The sequence below is a fragment of the Anomaloglossus baeobatrachus genome, chromosome 6 (assembly GCF_048569485.1).
Source record: "Anomaloglossus baeobatrachus isolate aAnoBae1 chromosome 6, aAnoBae1.hap1, whole genome shotgun sequence".
In the NCBI taxonomy this organism is placed as follows: domain Eukaryota; kingdom Metazoa; phylum Chordata; class Amphibia; order Anura; family Aromobatidae; genus Anomaloglossus; species Anomaloglossus baeobatrachus.
In genome coordinates this window covers 422,568,977-422,584,474 of record NC_134358.1, presented here as the reverse complement: position 1 = coordinate 422,584,474, position 15,498 = coordinate 422,568,977, and the positions used below count along the sequence as shown (strand labels likewise).

At 43.1% G+C, this 15,498-nt stretch overlaps 1 protein-coding gene across 3 annotated transcripts in view; it reads right to left on the bottom strand.

Moving 5' to 3' along the window:
• ZDHHC3 (zDHHC palmitoyltransferase 3) overlaps nucleotides 1-15,498 on the bottom strand; it is a 98,741-nt gene that overhangs the window by 2,192 nt on the left and 81,051 nt on the right. The window contains exon 7 of one of the 3 annotated variants that reach the window (XM_075315168.1): nucleotides 9,957-13,916. The exons of the other annotated variants lie outside the window; for them this stretch is intronic. Within the exon in view, the coding sequence (XP_075171283.1) occupies nucleotides 13,758-13,916 (159 nt within the window). The 3' untranslated portion in view covers nucleotides 9,957-13,757. Of the gene's footprint in view, nucleotides 1-9,956; nucleotides 13,917-15,498 lie in introns of those variants that run through there. 3 annotated transcript variants of the gene reach the window in all.

Below are 15,498 nucleotides of genomic sequence, written 5' to 3'. Positions count from 1 at the left end.
CAAGTCGTTTCGAAACACATTGGATTGGCCCCTGCAGGCAGCCGTACTCAGTTGTGACGTCACCCATCTTTCCTCTGTGCGTTCTGTGTCTGTATACTTTAACCCATGTTATTGGCTTACTGTTGGCAGAGCTGTTTGCGCAGCGGTACATTTATTAGACTACACATTATATTTTGTGATAATGGTAAATTTAGGTTGATTTTGTCTTGCTTTACTATATAAAAATATCAGAAGTTTGGCAAATTTCAAAAAATGTGCAATTTTCAAACTTTGTATGATTATCCTTTTGATCCAGTCACATCACACAAAATAGTTAATAAATATTATTTAGTTCATGTGTGCATTAGATAATATGTTCTTTTATTTCGTTAGGATGTTAAAAGCTTTAAAATTGTAGTAGAAATTTGTAAATTTTTTTCAAGGAAATTTACAAAACTTATGTTTTTTTTTTTATGGACCTATTTTGAAGTTTTGAAGTGACTTTTGAGGTTTTTCCAACATATAGGTCCCCCAAAATGATACCATTTTTACAACAGCACCTCTCAACATACAGTATGTAAAACTGCTGTCAAGTGGATTATTAACCCTTCAGCTGCTTTTCAGGATTAATGCAAAGTGGCAGGACAGGAAAGAAAAATGTGATTTTTAATACCTAAATGTTGGTAATATCTGAACAAGTCACTATAGCCGGCAGACTGTAAGGCTGTTATTTGGCCATGAACTGCCATGATAATCATCAGGACCACACAAGCATGATCTCAAGTTGCTGGTGGGGTTAAAGAGGGAGCCCCCAAACTCTGTTAACCATCCAGATGTCGTAGCCGTTATTGACACCAGCATCTAAGGGGTTAAACGGTCCTGGTCGGTGCCAACACTGATTGTGGCTGATGCAGCAGGGGGTCAGCTATAGTGGACACCTGACAGATGCTGCATTTCATTGGGGATGCTATTCTCTTATGTCAATTTTAATTCGTATTGGTGGTCACCAAGGGGTTAAATTTGTTAAAAATATTTATGTAATTGTATATATAAATGAGTTTAGATGAACATTGCTCTCATTCTCTTGTTATTCCAGTGTAGTAAGATAACAGCCTCCGGATTAATCCTTTTAAGGCTACTTTACACACTGCGATATCGGTCCCGATATCGCTAGTGTGGGTACCCGCCCCCATTTGTTGCGCGACTCGGGCAAATCGCTGCCCGTGCCGCACAACATCGCCCAGACCCGTCACACTACTTACCTGCCCGGCGACGTCGCTGTGACCGGCGATCCACCTCCTTTCTAAGGGGGCGGTCCGTGCGGCGTCACAGCGACGTCACTGAGCGGCCGCCCAATAGCAGCGGAAGGGCGGAGATGAGCGGGACGTAACATCCCGCCCACCTCCTTCCTTCCTCATAGCGGCCGAGAGGCAGGTAAGGAGAGCTTCCTCGTTCCTGCGGCGTCACACATAGCGATGTGTGCTGCCGCAGGAGCGACGAACTACATCGTTACTGCTGCAGTAACGATAATCGAGAATAGATCCCCATGTCACCGATGAGCGATTTTGCACGTTTTTGCAACGATGCAAAATCGCTCATCGGTGTCACACGCAGCAACATCGCTAATGCGGCCGGATGTGCGTCACAAATTCCGTGACCCCAACGACTCCGCATTAGCGATGTCGCAGCGTGTAAAGCCCCCTTTAGGACCGCTTTTACGCCTTACGGCATTGCATTATTTTAAACTGATTCCTGGTCTGTTCGTCTCTTCTTTACGTTTTTTTCGTATTCTTCCTTTCATTTCACAAAACAAATATTACCTGAACCATCTGTGTGACCAGCATATCTTTTATTATGGATTCACGCTTGCTCAGGTCCTAGTTCATTTTTTGTGCAAGAACTGACTGTTCACTCTCCGCTTAATATATACTAGCCCTTGTCAGGATCTTGTCACATTTCACCAGATTTTTGTCTCATTTCACCTATCAATGGTTTTAATATCATCTCAGATTGGTATATTTTCTTAAGGCTTATTAGATGGATAATACGTAAAAGGAACTTGTCAGGTCCAATATGCACCCAGAACCACGAGCAGTTCTGGGTGTATATTGCTAATCCCTGCCTAACCGTCCCTGTATTGAGTAGCATAGATAAAGAGATCTTCAGAAAAAGTATTTCTATAGATTCTTTATGATATGCTAATGAGGCCAGGACCCCTCACAAGGGCATTTGTTCCAGCGCTCATTCCGTCCTTTAAGCATGTTAGCACACCTACAGGGGTGTGCTAACATGATATTCAATGCTCATGGCCCAGTGTCATCATCGGTGTCCGTTGCACCGCCTCAGACACCGGAGTTAGGGTGGTTTCACACATCCGGCATTTCATTGGATTGCCGGATCTGGCACACTCCAGTACACTGCAGCATGTGACCGGAGGTTGCTGCGATGCCATTTTACTGTATTGCACTGTACTGGAGTGTGCCGGATCCGGCAATCCGGCGAAATGCCAGATATGTGAAACCACCCTTAAGGGCACTTTACACGCTGCAACAACGCTAGCGATCTCGCTAGCGTTCGCACCCGCCCCCTTCGGTTGTGCGTCACGGGCAAATCGCTGGGGTTCCTGGGGTGTCATATGTAGCGATATGTGCTGCCTCAGGAACGACGAACAACCTGCATCCAGCACCATCAACAATATTTGGGATTTGAATGACGTGTCAACGATCAACGATTAGGTGAGTATTTTTGATCGTTAGCGGTCGTTCGTACGTTTCACACGAATCGCCGTCGCTAACGAGGCCGCATGTGCGTCACGAATTCCGTGACCCCAACGACATCTCGTTAGCGATGTCGTTGCATGTGAAGCCCCCTTTAGTGTCAGTGCGCATGAATTAGAATGCCGGGCACTCCCGGTCATGCGCACTATGAAGCTGGGTGTACGCATCCCAGCTTCAGAGAGATCTAGTGTGCATGGAAGCACAGTGACTTCTGATCCATGCGCATGGACCCTAAGCCCGGCATCTGAGGCTGTGTAACGGACACAGGTACATTTGTCACTGCTGATGATGATGCTGGGCTCTGTGGGTGTGGTAACATGCTTAGAGGGCAGAATGAGCTCAGGAACTAACGCCCTTGTGACTAGGTCCCGTGCTCATTAGCATATCATAAAAGATCTTTAGAAATACTTTTTCTAAAGATCCCTTTATTTATGCTAGTGTATACAGGGACAGTTAGGCAGGGATTAGCAATAAGCACCCAGAACTGCTCGTGCTTCTGAGTGCATATTGCACCTTGACAGGTTCACTTTAAAACAAAAAGCCTAATTCTAGAGCAGTTCTTTAGGAAAATCTCATCTGTAACTTTTAAAAACTACAAAATGTATTAACAAAGCAAAAAAAAAAATCTTTATAAAACACCTTGCCATGAAAGGTCAAATGCACATTCAAGAAAATGATTAAAATATTGTAAAAGGACAATTAAATTATACCTGTCATTTCCGGCGATTGTTCAGAATAAGATGCTACTGTATGTGCACATAAAAGGAATAGCACTAATTATGGCTATTATACGTCGTCTACTCTTCATTTTTCACCAATTTTTCGTTTTTAAGATTATATGCTACCTATATATCTCAGCAGGGTTGACCTCAGCTCCCTTCCTCTATGGCCACGGCCCTTTGCTGTGCTCCACTCTGAGTTGTACTAGTTGCCTGGTGTGTCTCATTCACATCATCTGCCCAGGTCTTCTAAGACCCTGATGGACATACCCCTGTGTCTTAGGGCTCATTCACATGACCGTTCCATTTGTCCTATTCAGTTCCTGTTTTTTTGCGGACCCACGGACAGGACCATCTTTTCAATGTCTTTTGTGTAGGATCGGATGGTAAACGGTAGCACTTCTGTGTGCATCCGATCCTACAAAAAAGCATATTGGAAGCCGTATGTCCGTTCTGTTATTATAGAACATGTCCTATTCTGTTCCATAATAACGGACCGTGATTCAATACAAGTCAATGGGTCCACAAAATCCCCGAAAGCCACACGGAAGCACTTCCGTGTGACTTCCGTCGGGTGCCCGCGCAGTCTGTGTCCCACTCCCTGCCAGCCCCGCAGCTGCTCGCACTGCAGTGTGTCCGCATATGCCGGCACTGCAATGTGTCATACCCCGTAGGATGAACGGTGTACGATAAGGAGCTGGCGTCTTTATCTACGACCATCGCCGGCGGCTTCCCTGAATACCTGAACGCAAGCGTGAAGAGAGCATGTGACGTCACAGTACTCAAGACATGCTACGGAAATCTGTGGGGGGCAAAAGTGTCCCAACGCGTTTCAGAGGTTCAAACGTGCCTCCTTCATCAGCTCCCCTGATCCGTAGCCTATTTTGAGTCCTGTGATGTCACACGCTCTCTTCACGCGTGCGTTCGGGTATCCAGGGAAGCTGCCGGCCGAGGCTCCTAGATACAGACACCAGCTCCTTAACGCACACCGTTCATCCTACGGAGTATGATTTGCATTCACCCTTTGAAGCCCGCCTCGCAGAACACCTCCATACTCTGCACTTGCTGCCAGTCCCAAGGTAACCTCTGCAACCTACTACGAACCTCCAGATGAGGACACGCATTCATTTACTCACCTAGTCTGGTGCATCTTCCAGGCAAGTCAATTGATCTCCATTTTACCCCGCACATGTTACTTATTACTAGTATGTACTACCTCGGTTTGTGAGCGCTATAGTCTTCTGGTGCTATTAGAGACTGCTCCCATTAGCAACTCTACCACCCGCATCTGTGTACTTCTTCAGACCTGTCATTATCTTCTCCTTCTGTCTTACTGGATCTGTAGCTTCTAGTATGTTCTGCTCCAGCTATGTGTTCAGCATAACCAGTTGTAGGGGGTTCTACTATTCTACGTTCCTTCCGGACTGCTGTGCCAATGCCCGTGGTCTGTGTGTTTACCCTGATTTCATTAATACAGTTCAACAGGTGAGCCTAAAAGAACACACAGACCATAGATTCAAAATGTGCAGCGGCAACAACACTGTTGACTTGGAATACAAAGGATTTTTTGGGACTGGTTTTGTAACTTGCTCTGAGTAACTAGTCTAGGCTGTGACTCATCTTTCAGTCCTTATGGATACCTTGCCTCAGCCTCCTTTGGTTTCATCACTAGCTTCTCAAGACCTGATACAGCCCAATTATAACCTGGGACATTGCTTGGAGAAAGTCTCCATATTTTATATCTTTTTGGCTGGTCAAACGTGGCATACAGTTTTTATTTGTTCATTTGAGATATTTTAGTGTGGGCTGCAGCATTATGGGAGCAGGATAATACTATGATGCATTCTCAATCATCGTTCCCGTCTGTCTTGCATAGAAATAGGTTGTGGGCACTCAGCAACTGATTTCATCTCTTCTTAATAGACTGAAAGGCATACGGTCTGTATGAGCGATGCAGAGTACCCAAAATGTTTAGACTTAATGCCAAGCATCCTTTTACTTCTATTACAATTTTTTTCTGGAGCGGCCCTAAAACTGTTAAGCACCTGCCTCAGAAGGCCTGGGCTCCGCTCACTACCTCTGTGGTCACCGCCCTTTCTGGTGTTTTACATCATATTTTGCCAATGTATGTAAAGTGCTGTGGAATTAATAGCGCTATATAAATGAATAAAATTATTATTATTATTATTATATTTTACTAGTTGGCTAATGTGTCCCGTTCCTCTTCTTTGTCTGCCACCTAGCACAACCAGTTGTCCAGCTCCTACTGTTTCACGTGCCTTCCAGCCTGCTTTGTATGTTTACATGCATTATTGCGGCATCTTTACTTAGGCCGGCGTTACATGGGACGATATATCGTGCGATCGCACCTGCCCCCGTCGTTTGTGCGTCACGGGCAATTTGTTGCCCGTGGCGCACAAAGTCGTTAACCCCAGTCACACGTACTTACCTCCCGAAAGACCTCGCTGTGGGCGGCGAACATCCTCACACACAGCGGCCGCCCAATAGAAGCGGAGGGGCGGAGATGAGTGGGACGTAACATCCCGCCCACCTCATTCCGTCCTCATTGCCGGCGGGGCGCAGGTAAGCTGTGTTCGTCGTTCCCGGGGTGTCACACGGAGCGATGTGTGCTGCCTCGGGAACGACGAACTACCGGCACGCAGAAGGAGGAATGACTTTATGAAAATGAACGACGTGTCAACGAGCAACGATAAGGTGAGTATTTTTGCTCGTTCAGAGCCGTTCGTAGCTATCACACGCTACAATATCTCTAACGATGCCGGATGTGCGTCACAGAATCCGTGACCCAGACGACATATCGCCCGATATATCGTAGCGTGTGACGCCGCCCTTACTGCAGTGTATTTGTTCATTTTTTTTTATTTATCTTAGGTTTTGTCCATTAAATGGACACAGTGTGAACATGCACCTACATATTGCATTTATATGAACATCAGGTGCAATATGCACTCAGAACCACGAGCAGTTCTGGGTGCATATTAGTAATCCCTGCCTAACCATCCCTGTATACACTAGCAAAGATAAACAGATGTTTAGAAAAAGTATTTCTAAAGATTGTTTATTATATGGTAAATGAGGCGGAGGACAGATGCGCACTGCGCATGATCTGGAGTTCCCAGCATTTCCTGTCATGTGCACTGTACCTCACTGAAACCGGGAAGCTTACACCCGGCATCAATTTAGTGCACATGACCAGAAGTCCCGGAGAGTCCGGATCATGCACAGTGCGCATCCATCCCCCGCCAGCAGCCATGAAGAGTGATATATGTGCGGCAAAGCTGCACATTCATTAGCATGTTAGTACACCCACAGGGGCATGCTACCATGCTATGTGGGCCGGCTAACCAAGGGAACGCATGTCCTTGCGAACAGTTGTGGGACTCATTAGCATACAAAAAATGATCTTTAGAAATACTGTGCAATGGACACAGGTACACGCGTCACTGCTGATGATGACACTCTGTGGGCATGGTAAAATGCTTAGAGGGTGGAATGAGCACAGGAACTAATGCTATTGTGACTAGTGCCTGCGCTCATTAGCATATCATAAAGGATCTTTAGAAATACCTTTTCTAAAGATCCCTTTATCTATGCTACTAGATACAGGGACAGTTAGGCAGGAATTAGCAATATGCACCCAGAACTGCTTGTGGTTCTCGGTGCATATTGCACCTGACAGGTTACCTTTAACTTCATTCTTCCATTTTTATAAACAAAAAAAACTGATCCAACAAGAGAACATATTTTTTCTTGCGACTGTTTCTTTTTTCCAAAAATGGAAGCACAGTCACTGTAACAACTGTAGCAATACGATACACAATAGACAAGCCGCACACTTATTTTATATGAAAAGTTTTATTGCATTAACATTTTTCTTTTTAGTATGGAAGCATATACTGTACAGAGCTAAATGAGATGCAACGTTCACATTTAAACTGAAAACAAAAACACCATTTAGTCTGTCACAACCTAGCAAAGTGTTCCTAAGATTTGGGAAGCCCAGTTATAGAGGCCCTTATAATATCCAGCATGAAATTCAGGTCATAACAACCTCTAAAAATGGAAAATTAAATAAGCAAAAAAGACATATGGTACAAGTTATTGCCCAAAAATAATTACAAAATATTCTGCAAAGTTTTAGGAATGGAATGTGTCCTGAATATACATGAAATTATTTATAGCTGTACATGTCACATGAAAAATAAGTGTAACGTATGCGCTGAAGCCCAGATCTGTGCAGCCTTCTCCACTGTGCTTCAGTATGAGATATACCGAAATAGAATATGATGTCAGGCCGTTATGCACAGATGGGAAGCTTAAGGGCGTCCTGCAGGAGATAACTAATGGATCTGAAGCAGGACCAACTGTAACCAGGTATACCTAACAATATCTAGGCAGTGTATTGTGGGCAATTTAGGGTCTGTGTGTAATTATGACTTTTTATATCATGGATGTAAGAAATTGCAGGCATTTTCATTTTTGTTGTCAATTAAAACAAATTTAATAGTTCAGTGCTTAAAGGTATGTGAATACATGATGGACTATGCCATCGTATTTAGGTCTTATAGATAAACAATGGGTTAACACAAGTCACCAATAAACTTTCTCTTAGGGGTACTTTGCACGCTGCTACATCGCAAGCCGATGCTGCGATGCCGAGCGTGATCGTCCCCGCCCCCGTCGCAGCAGCGATATCTTGTGATAGCTGCCGTAGCGAACATTATCGCTAAGCCAGCTTCATAAGCACTCACCTGCCCCGCGAGGTCGCTCTGGCCGGCGACCCACCTCCTTCCTAAGGGGGCTGGTCGTGCGGCGTCACAGCGACGTCACACGGCAGGCGGCCAATAGCAGCAGAGGGGCGGAGATGAGCAGGATGTAAACATCCTGCCCACCTCTGTCCTTCCACATGGCAGCCGGGACGCAGGTAGGAGAAGTTCCTCGCTCCTGCGGCTTCATACACAGCGATGTGTGCTGCCGCAGGAACGAGAAACAACATCGTACCTGTTGCTGCACCGGCATTATGGAAATGTCGGACCCCACACCGATGATACGATAACGACGCTTTTGCGCTCGTTAATCTATCAAAAAGGATTTGCACACTACGATATCGAATGCGACACCGGAAGTGCGGCACTTTCAATTTGACTCCACCGACATCGCACCTGCGATGTCGTAGTGTGCAAACCCCGCCTTAGGCTTCTTTCGCACGTCAGTTTTTATAAGTATCAGAATCACTGTCATACGCAGACGCATTATAATCAATGGGTCTGCGCACATATCAGTGATTTTTCACTAACCGTGTCTCTGCGTGGCGTACATGCGTGTCTGTGATTGCCACACGGAGACAGGTCCATTTTTTCTGGCATCACTGATGTCCCACGGACCACACTATGATGTGATCCATGAGACATGTACCAGAAAAACACGGACATTGAAAATAAAAAGCATTTTTAACTCACCTTCTTCAGCACTGCTTGTCTCTGGCTTCTGCTTCAGAGCCGGCTAGTGTCATGCATATTTATGTATGCAGCCACAGACGACCCGGAAGTAGCTTCAGCGGGGGCGGAAACACAGAAGAGCTGAAGAGTTCAGCACCACAGACTGCAGGAGCGGGGACAGGTGAGTTTATCTTTATGTGCAATCACGGATGACGGATCACATCTCACAGACGGACATGCGTTTTTTACACCTCAGTGAAATACGTTTGTTTTTCACTGACATGTGAAACAGGACTAAGACCAAGTTCCCATGATGAGTATTTGGTGCGTTTTGGATGATCTACCCATTTAGGTGGTGTTTTTTCATAGTGTTTTTGAGTCTGTATTAGATATGTGTTTTTATTGTGTGTTTTTTATTTCAGGTTTTTGTTTCCTTTTAGTCACGTTTTATGTAAACTATTTTGTTTTGGAATCTTACCATTCATGAAATTACTAGGGATGATCGAATACTTCGATTATTCGGCTTCACAAATATTTTCCGAATACCTCGCCGCTATTCGACTATTTGCGAATATTCAATGCGCAATGTAAGTCTAGGGAAAACCCGAATAACAACTTTTCGGTACTATTCGGGCTTCCCATAGACTTACATTGCGCATCGAATAATCGAATAGCGGCGAGGTATTCGGAAAATATTCCCAAAGCCGAATATTTGAGGTCTTCGATCATCCCTAGTAATTACCTAGTTTTGATAAAACGTTATTGATAAAGTCATGTGCAGATTACAGGCCTTTTTTTTTTAAAGGGAACCTGTCAGCAGAAATTTCGCAATAAACCTAAAAGATTCCCCTTCTGCAGCTCCTGGGCTGCATTCTAGAAAGACTCCTGTTGCTATTGTGCCCCCTTTGAGACCTAAATAAATACTTTATAAAGTCTTACCTTTTTGTATGCAAATGTTTTTTATGGTCACGGGGGCGGGCTGTCTTGCGCCCGTTATTCTCCTCCTGCTGCTTTATGCCATCGTCCCCCATTGCTCATTTCCATACATGAGGACGCCGCCCAGTGCTCCTGAGGTCTCGCGCATGCCCAGTGGCACTATCGCGGGACAGCACTGTGTAAAGCGTGACCGCTGGTGAGGTGACTGCGCAGGCGCGAGATTATGGGCGGCGCTGTGATTGTCATTAGCAGTGTCATCCAAGCACCCGCCCATAATCTCGTGCCCACGCTTTTCCCTCTGTCTCCACCGTTATGCGCAAGCACTGGCCATATGAACCCACGTCACCTATTACCGAGACCTCGGGAGCACTGGGCGGCATCCTCATGTATGGAAATGAGCAATGGTGGACGGCGTAAAGCGGCAGGAGGCGAATAACGGACGCAAGACAGCCCGCCCCCGTGACCATAAAAAAACATTTGCATACAAAAAGGTAAGACTTTATAAAGTATTTATTTAGGTCTCAAAGGGGACACAATAGCAACAGTAACCTTTCTAGAATCTTTTAGGTTTATTGCGAAATTTCTGCTGACAGGTTCCCTTTAAACAGATTTTCTGCATTTCATTCAAGTCTATGATGAAAATCCGCAAATAAAACACACATTTTTATGTAAGAGAAATTGACATGCTGCAGATTCACAAATGCACAGCAGGTAAATTTCTTAAGGGTTTACGGAGAAAAAAAAAAAAAAAAGCACAGGGGGCATGAGATTTAAATACTGTGTTTTTGCCCATGAACATGCTCAGCAGACAAGTATACCAAATGCTCATCTTGGGAACTTAGCGTACAAGATCCCCTTGTGTCAAACTATTTTGTAAATAGCAGCACCCAAAGACATTTTCCTGTGGTATTTCTAAGAAAGGTCAATGTATAAGAATATCAGGGCTCAACTGGTCTAGTATAACATTTGTATCTTTGGAAGATTAGCTTCAAAGATTGGCAAAGTGGCAACTAAGAGCGCCACGCAGGCACGACAAACCAATACATTACATTCAAAAGAAGGAGAAGAAAATGCACAACACAAAACAACACCACATGTAGTTATGACAATAGATCATTCAGAAAAAAAAAAAATCTAGAGGCACCCATAAATTATACTACCTAAACCAGGGGATAAGGATTAAATATGAGAAGCTATAGAAAATCTCCAAGTGTGAAGTCATAAATACAGAGCATAAAGGGTTACTGATGCAAACGTACAAAGAGATTTTCTATGCAGATGGAGCTACAAGTTCTGTTATCATAGTGTGTTGTCTGGTAATACTCCAAATGCTTAACAGCATGACTATCGTTACACGACTTGTAAAAGTGAACATGAAAGGGTGACCTGTATGAATACGAATGGCATGTGAACTCACTGTAAAGACCATATGCCATGTATACGTAATAAGAGATGGAAGGGGATGCATGCACATAGATTACATGTTTCTATCTGACAAACTTGTATGCAATGTCATGAAAAGCTATAAGTGCATATGATAATAACGGATATATGACGTACAGCCAGTATTGGACTAGTACTATGACATAACATGATGCCTAAAGTCTAACACTCATTAAAGGGAATCTGTCAGCAGGATTTCACCCCCCAATCTATTTATGATGCATGCAAGCTCTTTCAAAGATAAGATCAGCAATACCTTTACATGACCAGTCTGTTCCTCCATTACTGACAACTCAACGTTTGATGTGATAAGAAAATAAAGCTTATAGATTTGAAGTCTCTGTCACTCCACCTCTATTCCCAGTAGTCTTAACAGAAGACAATGCTAAGCTGAAAATAGAGCTGGAGTGACAGACTTCAGATGTAGCATAGCCATTTACATATCAATTAAAACACTGATTTCTCAGGAACGGACTGGTCATGTAAAGGTATTTTTGGAGTGGTCTTTGAAAGAGCTACATGCACTTACAAATAGTTTGGGGAGTGAAATCCAGCTGACAAAGTCCTTTAAGTTTTTGATCAATTGTTAAAATCTACATGGGCTGAAAGTGTCTTTTTCCTATATTAGTACAACTTGGAGGTTTTCTGTTCTCTATTATCCTGCAGTTGAGGTCTGAGCTGCCCACGATAATGAAGCTGGACTGTTGTGAGCCATTTGGAGATCAGCATATGAAATATTTAAACTTCAGTGGACTTCCCTAGAAGTGAATTTCCTTCCCTTCCCTATAAAAGCTGCCAGGCAGACCATAACAGCGCTGCTCGGTTATTATGTAGATCATGGACAACTCCGTCTATAACTGTAGTGTTGATTGGAACAGTAGGGGAACTCCAGATTGGCACCATTCTAGTACTTGGGACTATGTAGACACATAGAATTGCAAAAAGGGAAAAGCTAAATTTATAGTTTATGCTTGAATTGCACAAAGAAAATTCCAGTTGTCACATAAATCGACATAATCTCCTAGATGTGGGAGATGACAGGACTTTACATACGGAAATGTGTTAAAAAAGTAAAATTAATTTACATTATTATTGGTCACTCACAAGACGGAGCAGAAGCCTGAGCGGACCAAAGTTATAGTAACGCTTTATCTGAGCTTCTTGGAGAAGCGCAAATAAATTCTGATTCAATTCCACAATGATTCATTTCCATCTGCCATTTTTATTCCATTTTTTTAAAATCTGGGCAAGGCTTAGGTCACAAGACCATGGCTCAAAAAAAGGTCTATTTCAGAAATGTGATGCTAAGATGGTAAAATAGATATCAATAATTAAGGTGTTTTACGACTTCTTAAAGTTGGGCTGTATGGATGGGAATATAATATAAGTGTAAATTATTTACCAGTTTCTATATTGTTGGTTTGCTTGCTCCATGGCCAAGCTTTGCAGACAACCCAACCCAATCATGTCAGTGACCAAATCGACTGGCAATACGTGCAGAGTGCAAAATTGATAAATAGAGTGTATTAAAAATGTGGTAATTAATATATTTTAAGTCCATACAGCCCATCTTGATGACAACACATTTAAAATCCAAATATATACTTGATAAAAGAGCACTTAGAATAATACATTGAACAAGTGCAGCACAATATGGTTGAAAATCCCACCTAAATGGAGTTTTACTGCAAATCGTTGTGGTTTTCATACCAATGTTAATGGTGGCATGGATAAATCTGTTAAACTGTGCAACCATTACCAACTGATGTAAAAACTGTGTGGATTTACTGTAAATCTACATTCTGGTGTGATTTTCATCTGTTATATGTGGACTCACCATTCCTCCTTCCACCCCAGCATTATTTAGCTTAGGTGGACATTGTAAAGAACCTTTTCTAATGTCAATAGTTTATGATCTTCTCACAAGAGAATGGATATATAGCTGCTATAAAAATGTCCCAGAATCTTCCAAACCCATAATACTACTGCAAGTGATAATAGTGTCTGCGATAACAGATGTGTCTTCATCCTCCATCGATACAAGATTTTCGAGATTTGCAATCATCACCAAATTCAAGTTTTCCTCAGAAACAATTCATCCTAATGACTAGGTCCAGAACAAGTTAGTGGTTAGTTGGCACAGTCAGCTATGGCAAATGATGGCAGACAAAGTTAGGTCAGGTTGGTTAGCAGAGCTGGAAGTAGTAAAGAGAAGAGACAATCATTCTGTTATTGTGAAGCAGAGAATCAAAGAAATAATAATGAACAAAAGGTTCCAGAAAACAGGAGCAAACAAAACTGCTGTATGTTGGCGGCTTCTTCTCAGCAGGACCTCTTGGCCATTTCAAAAATAGAGTTGTATTTTTGTGAAACATTCAATGTCAAGCTGGTAAATGGAAGTAATTGTGATGCCTTTCTGTGCGGCAAAGCTGGCACAGAAATCCTCATACCACATACTGGTAGGGATCTGCTTTTCCCTGGTCTGGTGTGGCGAGGGGGCTAAGCCATGCTATTGAGAACGGATGGCCAAATACTGCCTTCAGGTTCATCCATTTTGTTTTTTTAGCCCATCTTCTCTCTTCCTTTTTCAACTGTTCTATTCCCTGAAAATAAAAAGATCACAAACTTTCAGTAAAGATGGAGGACTACGGCTCAATGTCACAGGGCTATATAATGATAATGAGTTCTTGGTAGTCCTATGAAATGGGTCAAGTTGGAGGAGCCGTTTAGAGCTCCAAAACAAAAGGACAAGAAATTGGTAGATTGTATGTAAAGTCTAGGAATACTGTATCTTTATCAAATACTTAGTGCAAAAATCTAGGCCACCAACACCACAGAGCAGTCATAAAATATATGTTTGAGAGGATTATAGTTTTAGTATAGAGAATAAAATGTTACAGAAAGCATCAGACATCACAAGCTTATGTGCATAGAACATACATCTACCGCAACCTCAGTATTAATACATTATGGAATAGATGGGGTAAGTCGTTATGAGCAAGCACTACCATGCACGGGTACTTGGTACTCAAAATGAGCAGGTCAGATGCTTGGACGGGTTCGACTTGAGTACTGAGTATAATGGAAAACAAGCATTTTTCTAGGAGATCTTTCGTAAAAATGCTCAAGCTTCCTATTGACTTCCATTATACTTCATACATGAGCCAAGCCCGTCTGAGTGTTCGACCTGCTTGTTTCGAGTACCGAAAACCTGACCATGGTAGTGCTCGCTCATCACTTGTGGTAACATTTCAACTCTAAATGTATCTCCGTTAATGCTTTCATTGTAGTGCGTGTTCAAGTGTAGATCAGAAGCCAAAGATAAACCTTCATCGGTTCCAGCACATACTTCTGTTAACAGAAATGATTATTGGCACTGGTGTGGACACCAAACCTACAAAATTGCTAAAAAGATTTGTGGCACCCCATTGAGCATCATATCCCTTTGGCTCTTTTTGCTTTTCCTTGGAGCACCAATTATGTAGGCTGTACATTGCACGATCTGTAGTCAGCTCTCCAAGATAAGCCACAGGATCTAGAGGCACAGTGCTCAGTACTTAGAGCCCTGAAATCACTACAGATAACAAACCAATAGGGCAAAATTTGTCTTAGGCCAATTTCATATGTCTGATTGTTAGGGTCTGTGTACAGACCACAATCATCAAAATGGTTGAGGGTCTCCTGACTCAAACTCAACAGACTCACAGGAATACAAACCATGAAATCTGTCTAAGGGGTGGGGTGTCCTATTGCTCCATCTCCCCCCCCCCCCCACCAGTACATTGCTAAAGCCAATTATTTGCTGCCGTAGTCTTATGTGGCAGATGGCACATCATTGATGCAGCCAAGTAAATATTTACTAGCAGGGAGGATTAGAGCTGCATCATTTCAATGACGGGAATTAATTTAACAAGTAAGCACTTGTTTGTTTTATATTATCCTCTTTGAGCTAGAGTCTAAGTTACCGTATTTTTCGCTTTATAAGACGCACTTTTGTTCCCCCAAACTTTGGGGGATAGGGGGTGCGTCTTATAAGCCGAATATACGGGGGGGTGTGTGTATATATATATATATATTATATATATACATATACATACATACTCACTGCAGGGTCCGCTCTGGAGCGCTGCTGGGGCAGGTGAACGCTGCGGGCGGCAGCCTTAGATCTCCTGCTCCCGCTCATAT